This window comes from Artibeus jamaicensis, unplaced genomic scaffold, assembly GCF_021234435.1.
Source record: "Artibeus jamaicensis isolate MK-2021 breed Jamaican fruit bat unplaced genomic scaffold, CSHL_Jam_final scaffold_3151, whole genome shotgun sequence".
Classification (NCBI taxonomy): domain Eukaryota; kingdom Metazoa; phylum Chordata; class Mammalia; order Chiroptera; family Phyllostomidae; genus Artibeus; species Artibeus jamaicensis.
The window spans coordinates 5,528,967-5,541,261 of NW_026522037.1; the positions used below are offsets into that span (position 1 = coordinate 5,528,967).

At 53.2% G+C, this 12,295-nt stretch overlaps 1 protein-coding gene across 2 annotated transcripts in view; it reads left to right on the forward strand.

Annotated features, from left to right (window-relative positions):
* Window positions 1–12,295, forward strand: part of STK10 (serine/threonine kinase 10) — a 92,219-nt gene that overhangs the window by 15,774 nt on the left and 64,150 nt on the right. For both annotated transcript variants that reach the window (XM_037127865.2, XM_037127866.2), the window contains exon 2: window positions 6,795–6,959. In XM_037127865.2, the coding sequence (XP_036983760.2) occupies window positions 6,795–6,959 (165 nt within the window). The remainder of the gene's footprint in view (window positions 1–6,794; window positions 6,960–12,295) is intronic.

Genomic DNA, 12,295 nt, shown 5'->3' on the forward strand with positions numbered 1-12,295 from the left:
CCTCCTGTTGTGCAGAGAGGGAAACTGAGGCCCAGAGAGGACCTTTGCAGAATTACAGGTACCTCTGGCAATGCGGTCATGAACATGGACTCCAAAGGCACACAGGCCCGAATTCAACGCCCAGCTCTGTGTTTATCTGCTGTGTGACTTGGGGCAAGTGACTTGACCTCTCTGAGCATCAGTTTTCTTATTATGTAACATGAGGCTCCTAATAGTAGTATCTCCTTGGTGTAAAAACTAATGGAGGGGATCAAACAGTGTCCTTTGTTGTCTTCTCTAAGCTCTGCTGCTTCAATTCTGGGCTCAGTTAGTAGCATTTCCAGGCGACCCTGGGGGCAGGGATGGCCCAGCAGCTCCCGGTCTGCCTCGGGCTGTGCTGGAGGCCAGCTGGACAGCAGGGCTCCGGACACTCTCAGCGGAGGTCTCAGCAGATCTGCTGCATTTTGTTGGCTGGCTTGCTCTCATCCCCATCACTGTGTTCCAATTGGCCAGCGTGAGTCACCCGCCCACTGCAGGGACAGGTGGAATTCTAGCCACTGCATTCTGGGGTCTGGGAAGGAGGGTGCGTTAGCTTTGTCGCAGGGGAGGGCCTGGATGCTGGCCCACCAATGCCCTCTCGGCAGGAACGGTCTTGTTCACTAGGAAATGGCCTCACAGCAACCTGGGCTCCCTGGGCTCGCTCAGTAGTAGCTGAGTGAAGGGAGAGGGGAAAAAGCTGATTCGTGGCGGCTTAGTGGAGACCTCAGGTCAGCCCTGGGTGGGTCCCGATGCCTCTCGGAGCCTGACGGCCAACACCTGCCTCGCTGGCCTGTGGGCCGACGGAGTTCGGGCAGTTGCTGTCGCCCAGCTGCCAAGTGCGTCGTCCACTGTGATTGTCTTTTATCTTCAGCAAAGGGAGCCGGAGCCGGGACCTGGGCACCAGCCAAGCAGGGCCTGTGGGGAAGCGATTCAGAGCTCAGGCAGGCCTGTGTTTGGATCCAGCCCTCATCGCCACCCGCACACTTGCTGTGTGTCCTGAGGCAAACCACTGTGTGTCTCTGAATCAATGTCCTCATCTGTAAGCTGGGGGCGCTAACATCTATCCGTGAGCACCGGGTGGAAGGTGAAGTGAGAAATTGCACGTACAGCCTGCCCGGGCACACGGGACTGAGCGCTCACGCTGCCTTAGCTGTTTTTAATCATCTGCCCTTGTGATGTCCTCTGAGGCCTGCAGGCGACGGGTGGCTGTCTCGGCCAGGCTTTTCAAGACTTTGATTTTGGCCAAGTCACTCTGTGCCATGATCGCTGCTCACCCCTCCTGGCCGACGCCGGCCTCTGGAACCCGAGCCAGGTGCTGGGCCGCGGGGCCCCTCTGTGGCCGCTGCAGCCCTGCCGGAGGCCCGGCCCTGTGGTCAGCTCGGGCTTTCAGGGTGGCCCGCAAGGCGGGTTTTGTGCAGTCCTAGAAAACGGACCCTGCCTGTGCCCCCCGCCCCCACCTCCAGGACAAGACCTTCCTTGTTAGGAAACCCAGAAAAAGGTGCCAGGCCGCTTCCTCCGCCAGCCCTCAGCAGTGAGAGGTGAATGGTGGCGGGGGGTGGGCTTTACCCAGCTCGGCCAGGCCTGCTCTGTGGCAGGGAGGGTGGGGGGATCGGGGGAGCCTTCCGCGCCTGTCTCGGGTTTGCAGTGGGGTCGTGTGCAGTGAGGAGGAACGTGTTTGGGACCCTCAAGTGGGGCAGGTGCATAATCAGTTGAGGGGGTGTGTGCACATATAAGAGAGACAGACAGACAGACAGACAGGCGGAGAACCTGACTGCCTCACTGGTGGGGTTTCCAGGGGCTCTGAGGAAGCCTGGAATTAGGGGAGAGCACGCCACCCAGGGCGAGTTCTAGGGCGAGGACTGAGCCCGAGGAATGGCCCCATGTGAACACCCCAGCCCTGAACTGGGCTCCTGGGCCGGACGGGGGAGGTCTCCTAGCCTCTCAGTGACGGAGGAAGAAGGCAGCTGGGAGAACGCAGACCAGGAGCAGGACAGGCGGCCGGGGTTCCAGACCCACCGGTCTCCCCAGCATCCCTGGGGGCCCTGCTGCGCTCCCCTCATCTGGACAGGGGCTAATAGCAGCGTCTGCGTGGTAGGGTTGTTGAGATGAATGAATTAGCCCACGATGAAGTGTCAACTGAGGTCCCATGCAGAGTGGACTGTGACTAAGTGTGGACTTTGCAACTCAATTAACTGAAACATTTACCTGACCTGAGAAAAAATTTGCAAGCGAATGTAACACTTGCCTGTTGGCATGACTCCCTCTGGAAGCCTCCCTGGCGAGACTTAGTGCCCAGTTCCCACCCTGCACCCGGTCTCTCCCCACCGGCTCTGGGGGGTGGGCCTCTCCAGCTGGACCTTGAGCCCCTCGCAGCCAGGGGCAGGGCTTCTGTGCCTCCGAGTCGTGGGTGCCCTGTGCCCTGTGCCCAGCCAGCCTGGGGCCGCTTGTACGTGTCTGTGGGCATCTGGTCTCGGAGGCTTCTGGGTTCTGGGCCGACAGGGAGCCCTTGCCCAGCAATGCAAAGTGTGCAGAGTCTTCGGACTTGCAGGACCCAGACTTACATGGTGATGCCACTACTCTAGTTCCAGTCATGTCCCCTCTCTAGCCTGGACTTGCCTTTCTGTGGGACAGGGACACTGAGGCTCTGGTTACCGTGACGATCATGTGAGGTGACGCGGGTGCCCATCGTCATCCTTGGGGAGCCGAGTAGGGGCGTTTCCAGTGCACCTTGTCACGTCCTGTAAGGCCAGAGTGGCCCATGCTGCGGTGACCGGGGAGACCCGGGTCAGGGGCCTCCCGCCTCTCCTCCGTTCTTGTGTTGCTCACAAGACATGATTTCACACGAGAGACAACACATAGATGACAGGTTTATTTATGAAAAACACACGAGCACAAAGCTGCAGGCAGGTGCCGGCTAGTCTGAACACCCCACGTGTGGAGGAAATAAAGTTGTTCGTAAGCCTGTTTGTAAGTTTATTCCGTACCCCTGAGCCGAGGCTACAAGTGGGCACTCAGCTGACCTGAGTGTGCTGACTGTCTGGGTTCAGGGGTTATGTACTTTAGTCAGTTTCTAGGTTCTTCCTTCCTCTCCCCCGTCTGAACCTTGGGAATAAGGTACAGCTACAAAGGCTTGCTTTCTCGCTAGGGAAGGCTCTCTGTCTCAGCGAGGTGGCCACAGAGGCCCCCTTTCCCAGCACGGAGTCTCCGGGACTCCCCTGCACCTGCGCTCACCCTGCCTGTGGGGATCGGAGCACCTGGCAATCTTATCAGGCCGAGCTTAGGGCTGCTGCTGAGTCAGCGGGAGAGGCGCCCTCCCTCCTCCTCCCCGTCTTGGTTTACTACCTGTCCCTCCCAACACTGCTGTCCCCAGGGAGGCACCTTGGTGGAGCCTGATGCGGCTGCTCGTGGCTTCCCGGCAGATCGCCCATCAAAGGCTCCGGACGCGCGGCCGGCTTTTCGGGACCCTGCTGCAGGAAGGAGCGCTCTCTTTGAGTAACCACCGGAGCCCGGAGCAGCGCGTGGGGCCAATGCAACAGCCCCCGGGGCTCAGGGGACCACCAGAGGGGACCGTGGCTTCTGCTCCCCTTTCTCAGACTCCAGCTCACCATGGGTGGAATTGCTCCTGTCGTTTACCCGGTGATTTCTCTCTCGCCCCCAGTTTTGAGGTCCTTGTGAGATGTGTGTAACGTGCAGGTGGCCATCGTCACTGTTGCTGAGGGGGCGTTGGGTGCATTCACAGCGTTGCCCGGCCTTTCGCGCTGTCCGTCTCCAGAACTTTTTCGTCATCCCGAACAGAAACGCTGTCCTTATTAAACACTGACTCTCCATCTCCCCTAGTAGCCAGCCCCTGGTGACCTCTGTTCCACTTCGGGGCTCTGAATTTGACGACTCCAGGTACCTATCGTGGGTGGCATCGCACTGCACTGGTTCTTCTGTGCCCGGCCTGTATCCCTTAGCATCATGTCTTCCGCATTCATCACGTGGTGGCCCGGGTCAGAATCTCCTCCTTAAGGCTGAATAATACTCCACAGACTGTTGGGACCACGTTTCATTTATCCGTTCACCTGCTGGTGGACACCTGGGTTGCTTCCACCTCGGCTCCTGTGCACGGTGCTGCTGGGTGGCTGTCCCCTCCACCCTGGCTTTCCGTGTTTTGCTTATTTATATACCCAGGGCTGGCACCGCTGGGCCACAGGCTAGTTTTGCGTTCCCACCTTTTGAGAGACCGCCAGACTGTTGCCCGTGGTGGCCATGGTGGCCACCCCCGTCTTGACTCTCCCAGCAGCCGTGCACAAAGATTCCAGTTGGTCCATATCATCGCCAACACTGTTCTGTCATTTAAAAAAAATGACAGCCATTTCTGTAAGTGTGACACTCTCTTTCTCTTTTCCATCAAGTGAGAAGCAGTTGTTAACACCCACGTGAAAAGCCATCAAAGAAGCACTTCCGGTGTCACGGGTGGGCACTCACCGAAACCCTTTTTTGTTTCATGTTATTTATTTATTTAATTTATTTATTTTTATATATTTTTTTATTTTTTTAAATCGATTATGCTGTTACAGTTGTTCTATTCCCCCTTCATTCCCCTCCACCCTACCCCTCATCCCCACCATTACCCCCCCTTTAGTTTATGACCATGTGTCTCAATTCCTTTAGATTCTATATTTCCCATGCTATTCTTGCCCCCCCCATCTATTTTCTATCTACTGTCTATGCTACTTATTTTCTGTACCTTCTCCCCCCTCTTCTCCTCCCACTCCCCTGTTGCTAACCCTCCTTGAGATCTTCATTTCTATGTTTCCACTCCTGATCTAGCTGTCCTTTTAGTTTGCTTTCATTTTAGGTGTGGTTGTTAATAACTGTGAGTTTGTTGTCCTTTCACTGTTCATGTTTCTTTAACTTCTTTTTCTTCGATAAGTCCCTTTAACATTTCATATAATAAGGGCTTGGTGATGATGAACTCCTCGAATTTGATCTTATCTGAGAAGCACCTTATCTGTCCTTCCATTCTAAATGAAAGTTTTGCTGGATAGAGCAATCTTGGTTGTAGGTCTTTAGATTTCATGACTTGGAATATTTCTTTCCAGCCCCTTCTTGCCTGTAAGGTCTCTTTTGAGAAATCTGCTGACAGTCTGATGGGGACTCCTTTGTAGGTGATTGTCCCCTTAGCTCTTGCTGCTTCTAGGATTCTCTCCTTCATTTTAATTTTGGCTAATGTAATTATGATGTGCCTTGGTGTGTTTCTTCTTGAGTCCAACTTTTTTGGTACTCTCTGAGCTTCTTGGATTTCTTGGAAGTCTATTTCCTTTGCCAGATTGGGGAAATTTTCTTTTATTATTTGTTCAAATAAGTTTTCCACTGGTGGCTGTGCCTTTCCCCCTTCTGGTACCCCTATAATTCGGATATTGGAGCGTTTAAAGATGTCCTGGAGGTTCCTAAGACTCTCCTCATTTCTTTGAATTCTTGCTCCTTGACTCTTTTCTGTTTGGCCATTATTTGCTTTCTTCTGGTCCACTCCATTGATTTGAGTCCCAGTTTCCTTTTCATCGCTATGGGTTTCCTGTGGAATTCCATTCATTTCCATTAGTTTAGCCTTCATATGTTTCTCTAATTTGTGGCTATAATCAACCAGATCTGTGAGGATCCTGATGACCAGTGTTTTAAACTGTGCGTCTGAGAGTTTTGCTATTTCTTCGTCGCTTAAATTTATCTCTGGGGCTTTGAGGTCTTCCTGCGACATTTTTGGTCTGTTCTGGCCCTTTAAATGTGAGAAGCGGCGCCTTGGACTCCCAGGTCGCTGGGTTGTGACGTTGTATGTGGGGGCGTGGTCAGCGCGGGGAAATGGCGGCGCCCTCTGTCGCCGCGGCCGGTCCAACTGCCCACTCCCTCGCCTGTCCGCTCGCGCGCAAATAGGCAACCGCAGTCAACACGCAGCATCGCCTCCCCACTGTCTCCTCTGCAGTCACGCACCCGGTGGGTTGCTCGGTCGCTCACTAGGTCCAATCCTGCGTTTGGAACCCGTGCGTCTGGATTCGTGGGTCTGGATTCCACGCCCGGGTCCGACCGAGTCAACCCCTCACCAGACGCCGGTTTCGCCCCTTACCGGTCGGGCTAAAGAATTTGTTGTTAATGGACTTCCGAAAAGTTCAGTTTTCCGTGTTCTGGTTGTGTTTTCTGATGCTAATATTTAGTTGTCCCTAAACCTGGTTGTGTGAGAAGGCACGGCACATCCACCTATACCTCCATCTTGGCAGAAGTCCTGTTTCATGTTTAACGTGTATTATTTTATGAGGTGATAGAAAGATACACATGCACCCTTCCTATTAACATGTTAAACAACACACTGAGAGGCCCTTTGCCTCTTCCTGGCCTGCGGTCAGGTTTTATCTTTCCAGAGTTTTCCATGCATTCATGTGCAGGTGAGCATTTGTGAAAGCGTCTTTTTTTCCATTTTTGTATGAGAATACCACGTGTGTTGTTCAGTGACTTGGACTTTTTACTGAACAACTCAACAGTCTCTCCCTGTTGGTGTTCGCAGAGCTACGCCGCTCGGGTATTTTTATTTATCTCACATGTGTCCGACTTTTAAAATGCACTTGGTATCATCAAGCATAGAATGCTGTTTCTCACGCATGCTGGGAGCGCAGGCCATTGTCAAGGACGGCGTATCCCCCGCGCCAGCCCTCATCCCCCAGCTGGACACCCGGCCCCTCCGGCTCCTGGGGGGTCCGTTTCCTGCCGAGCACGCCTCGTTGACCTGCCTCTGCTCTTTGCAGGCCAAGAACAAGGAGACGGGTGACCTGGCCGCCGCCAAAGTGATCGAGACCAAGAGCGAGGAGGAGCTGGAGGACTACATGGTGGAGATCGAGATCCTGGCCACCTGCCAGCACCCCTACATCGTGAAGCTCCTGGGCGCCTACTACTACGACGGGAAGCTGTGGGTAAGGCTGCCGCCCGCCTGGCCCCTCTGGCCCGGCTGAGGGCCCCAGCTTTTTCTCAGCATCTTCCTGGAGGGCAAGGGCTCGGGCAAGGAGAGAGTGAAGTAGGGGGGCTTCTGGGTTCCCTGTACCCCCTTTCTTCACAGCCTCCCCAGGGTTCAGGGTAGGGGCAGGGGTTCAGGGCAGGGAGGAACTCGAAAGTGCTCTTGCCTGGTCCTTGAATCCCGCCTCCGCTGCTTACAAGGGGCATAACTCTGGGCGAGTTCTTCACTGCTCCATGCCTCAGTTTCTCCATCTGTAAGTGGGGATGATAACAGTACCTAGCTCGCAGAGTTGTTAAAGGGATTAAGGGACTTAATCCCTTGCTAGGCACCTGGCACAGGTAAGAGCTGGGTGAGTGTCGGCTGCTCTTGTGACTTGTAGCAGTAAAATCGTCACTGCCAGTGTGGTGGCTGCCACCTGGGGGTTTCTTTCAGTGGCAGCGCCAGGAAGGGGGCCCTTTTATAACACGTTCCCCCCTCGCCCCCGCGCCGCTCTCTGGAGGGCCCGGGGTTTTCTGGGTCTGCCCTGCCCCACTCAAGGTCGCCCCTGTTGGCTTTGTCCTGCTATCACTGCCTCTCAGCTCACAAAACCCAGACACCCTAGAAGGTTCGTGTCTTTCCAGACGTTTCTCAGCCAGTATTTTATGTGTAAAACAACACGTTTGTGTCCCCAGAACTCAGTATGGCTGTAACAAAACGGTGTGCTGGGGAAGTCTCTGGTGCGTTCTGGACGCAGGTGGGAGGCTTGTTGGGTGACTCCTGGACCTTTCGAGGAGGTTGCACAGGCTCGGTGGGGTCGCCGAAAATAATGGGAAGTTACCCCACTTGGCTTTTTTCTTTGCTCACAATGCCTGATTTTGAGGATTAGAACTACCAAGTTTAACAGGGAAATCTGAGAGAAGGGTCCTGCTGTCTCCGAAACCCTAGGAGAGTTCAGGGATGAGGTTGAGGTTTACGCCTCTCGTGTGACTGGTGAAGGAAGCCAGTCTGAGGTTGGGCAGGAGCCCGGTCCGACCTCGGAGCTCTGTTCACTACAACTGGCGACTCCCCTCCCTCTAACAGGGGCCAGCTCCCCTTGGTTCTCTGAGCCTCTCCTTGGGGCCTGCCTAGATGTCACCTCGGGAATAAAAGCACCACCAGCTGGTGTCACCTGCAGGTTTCAAAGCTCCTTGTCCATGGTCTCCAGACCCCTCGGAAGGTGATCTGGGCAGGGAGACTGGTCACCTTTTCCAGAGAAGGGGCAGAGGTACAGAGAGGCAGGCCCCTTGCTCGTGGCCACACAGCCGAGGCCCAGGAAGCTGCTGCCCACGTGTTTCTTCTGTCTTGATTTAGGCTTTTTAAAGTGTTTTTTTTTTCTTTTAAGAAATGCAACAATTACAACTGACCCCTGAGCAGCGCAGGTTTGAACTGGGCAGGGCCACTTGCCATGTGGACTTCTCCTGATAAATACCTGTACTGTCTCCACCCGAGGCTGGGGGCCCGCGGACTCGGAGGGCCGACTGTGTGCACTGTTATGCGCCTTGTTAGGGGACGGGAGCATCCTCCTGGAACCAGCCCCCTGCGAGGGGCAACTGGGTTCGCTCGTGCCGGGGAGTCCGAAGTTACGCGCGGATCCGATGCTGCGTGCGTGGTGTTGCCACTCCTAACCTGTGTTGCTCAGGCGTCACCTGCTAGCGTGTGGCCGTCACAAGGAATGAGAGTACATAGACAAGCAGAAGAAAAAAAAGATTAATACCATCTAGACTTTTATTACTGGAGATAACCACTGATAATGCTCGGAGTGTCTTTTTCTAGACTTTTTTTAAAATAGTATTTTTCAAGTACAGTTTCTTTTCCCACCCCCTCCCCCCCACTTTTAATATACCCACACTCCCATACCCACAGGTTTGGTGTGTGTTTTTTTTAAATGAATTTGTACTATATGTGGTTACTTTTTTTTTTTACTTTTTACTCTACTCTTTTTAATGGACAGTATATGAAGAGGAAATTTCATGTCCATAGGGAAATACCTGCATCCTTATTGTCTGTGTTTATTTCTCTGGAATTCCACCGCCTGACTGCGCTGGTCCCTACTGATGCGCATTTAGGCATTTCCTTGGTATTTTTTGGTGATAAACGACTCCGGTGGACAGCTCTGAGTTTTTGTGTTGTTGCTTGAGAACCTCTTTTGGGGCTTTTTTTTTTTTTTTTTCAGATTTCTGAGCGTCTCTCATGTAGCCGGCCCCACAGAGCCATGCTTGACAGGACGTAAAGGGGTTTCCCATCTTCCCAGTGTCCGTCCTCCCCTCGATCTGTCCATCTGCCCTGCTGCTCCTCCCCGCAGCCCTTTCCGGGGCTGCTGATTATGTGCCCATGAAGCAAAACATCTTTTATGTGTCTGTGCTCATTATCGATTGTGGCGGGATACCAAGGTCATTACTGTCTCAGGTCCAAAGACAATACCACAGCAGCCAACCTGGACCGAGGACATGCGGAGTGCTAGGCCTTTTGGCTGTGAATTTTACTCACATTGCATCGTTTCTTCTTCTTTCTGTGAGGTTCTTATCTCCAATTTACAGATGAACAGGAGAAACAAAGGGACTGAGTCCCTGCCCTGCCCCGCTCCTCCCCAAGGCCACGCTGCTAGAAAGCAGCCGAGCTGGAAAAGCAGATAGAGAAAAAGGACATTTTGTAACTAGACCGTGACTGCTGAGGTTGTTGAAAGAGACACAGCAGCATTTTCTGGCCCTGAGTTGTCACGTTAGGCTGGTATGTTTTCATCCAGGGCTGCTGCTGTTGCGGACCCTGTTTCTTAGCCTCCATTTGCTACTTTGTCAGCCTTGAAAGGGGCCACCTCCTCCTTTTGGAGACTCGAGTGAAGTCAGGGAAGTGGTACTAGAGCTGGGTGGGTCAAGAGGGAGGGAGGGTTTCAGGTAGCAGGGACAGCTGGGCCCCGGTGTGGAGGCAGGGAAGGCGCGCATGTCTGGGTGAGGGGTGGACGGGGTTCAGTGTGCAGGCGGTGAAGGATGAGGGCAGTAACGTAGTCGGCGGCTGCGGCTGCAGGGCCTTGAATGCCAAGGCGAGGAGTTGGCACTGGATTTACTAGGTCTGTTCCCAACCTGCAGCCCTCTGACCGGCAGCAGCACCTGGGGCCTTGTCAGAAATGTAACATATCAGCTCCCCACCCCCTCGCAGACCTTCAGAATGAGAACTCAGGGGAGGGGCCCAGCAATCTGTGTTTTAAGGAGCCTACTGTGGGCCTCTGAGCCTTGATTAAGTTTGAGAACTGTTGTTTTAGGTAATCGCGACCCTGTGGCAGTTTTCCCGGGGGTGAGACATCTATTCCTTGTTGTAGAAAGAACATGATCAATTTTCAGTGCTAGCCACATTTCAGGTGCTCAGTAGCCACAGAAGGTTAGTGGCCCGCGGTGTGGGAGAGTGTATGCTCTGTAGCTCTGGACGCACCTAAGGTCCCGGGGGGCGAAGGCAGGAAACCTAGTGCCGACCTCCGGCATTTGCTCTGGTTTCTAACTGTCCCCAGCATCCCCCTCCCTGCCCCCCAAGCCCCAGCCCTGAGCCAGATTTCCGCCTCTGGGAAAGTTTTTGAAGACTGGGTCTCTTTTCTCACATTTGTCACGGGAATGAGAGAGCGTGGCCTTTCTGGTAAACGTGTACCAGTCCTTCCTCTGGGGAGAACGGCCCTGGTGGCCAGCCTCTTGCCAGTTTGGGCGATGTAAGTATTCCCCCCTCGGTCAGTTTCAGGCTGCCGGGCCAACGGCACTGCGGCAGAGTTGGGGAGGGCGTGCCCCTCCGCGATGACGTATTTCTGCCACACTGACAGGGTAGCTGTGAATCACTTCAGGAGTACAGACGACAGGAGAAGGTGAAGTAATTAGGAAAGTGATGCGTATTTGCGTGTGTAGCATCTTTGTTTTTTTAATTTTATTTATTTATCTTTAGAGAGGAAGGGAAGGCGAGAAGGAGAGAAACATCAATGTGTGGTTGCTTCTAGTGAGTCCCCTGCTGGGAACTGGCCTGCAACCCAGGCACGTGCCCTGACTGGGAATCGAAGCACGATTGTGCGGTTCGCAGGCCTGAGCTCAATTCACTGAGCTACACCAGCCAGGTCATCTTTGTTTTTAATGTGGTTTTTAAAACTAAAAGGTTCTACAAGGTCATTTTCAATAATGGTCGTGTTTAACAACCAGCTTACAAAAAATTCCTGAAAATTGAGCAGTCGGTTCTGATGAGCCAGTGACCGGTGGCTCCAGAATTCCCCAGAGCCGGGCCAGCAGAGTGGTGACCGACCACAGGGTGGCCGTTGCCGGGTGTCATACAGCCCACCACTCACTTGAGAGATGAGACAGCTGGGTTCCAGAGAGGGTCTGGGACTCGCCCAAGGTCACACAGCAAGTCCCAAGGCCAGACACGCAGAGGTCCTCAGTGGTCGTGGGACAGACCCTGCTCACACCCCACTCCCCTAAGCAAAGGCTTCCCGCAGGTCGTGTCGTCTGTAGAAGGTGTTTGTCAAGGAAAGACCGTCTGAACCTACCAGAAATCTATTTTGTTTATTTATTTTTAAGTGTATTTTATTATGCTATTACGGTTGTCCCACTTTTCCCCTCCCCTTTAACTCCCTCTGTCCTGCACCCCTCCCTCCCTCCAGCATTCCCCACCGCCTTTAAGTTCATGTCCATGGTTCGTGCATATAAGTTCTTTGGCTTCACATTTCCTGTACTGTTATTAACTCCCCCCTGTCTGTTTTGTACCTACCAATTATGCTTCTTATTTTATTCCCTGTACCCTTTCCCCCATCCTCCCTGCTGATAACCCTCCATGTGATCTCCATTTCTGAGATTCTGTTCCTGTTCTAGTTGTTTGCTTAGTTTGTTTTTGTTTTTTTAGGTTAAGTTGTTGGTGGCTGTGAGATTGGTGTCATTTTACTGCTCATAGTTTTGATCTTCCTTTCCTTAGCTAAATCCCTTTAACATTTCATATCAGAAGGGTGTGGTGATAATAAACTCCTTTAACTTGACCTTATCTGAGAAGCACTTGATCTGCCCTTCCGTTCCAGATGACAGCTTTGCTGGATAGAGTCATCTGGGCTGTAGGTCCTTCCCCTTCATGACTTTACATACTCCTTTCCAGCCCCTTGGTGCCTTTAAGTAAACCTACAGAAAACTTTTTTGTAAGAATGCACTTGAACTGGCCTAGGCGGGGGTGGGAGGTGGGGCGGGGGAGCTGTGGCTGCTTGGCCTTGCACTCAGTATTGACCGTTGTCTAGCCGTGGCTCCCTGGTCTGCTCTTATACAAGGGATG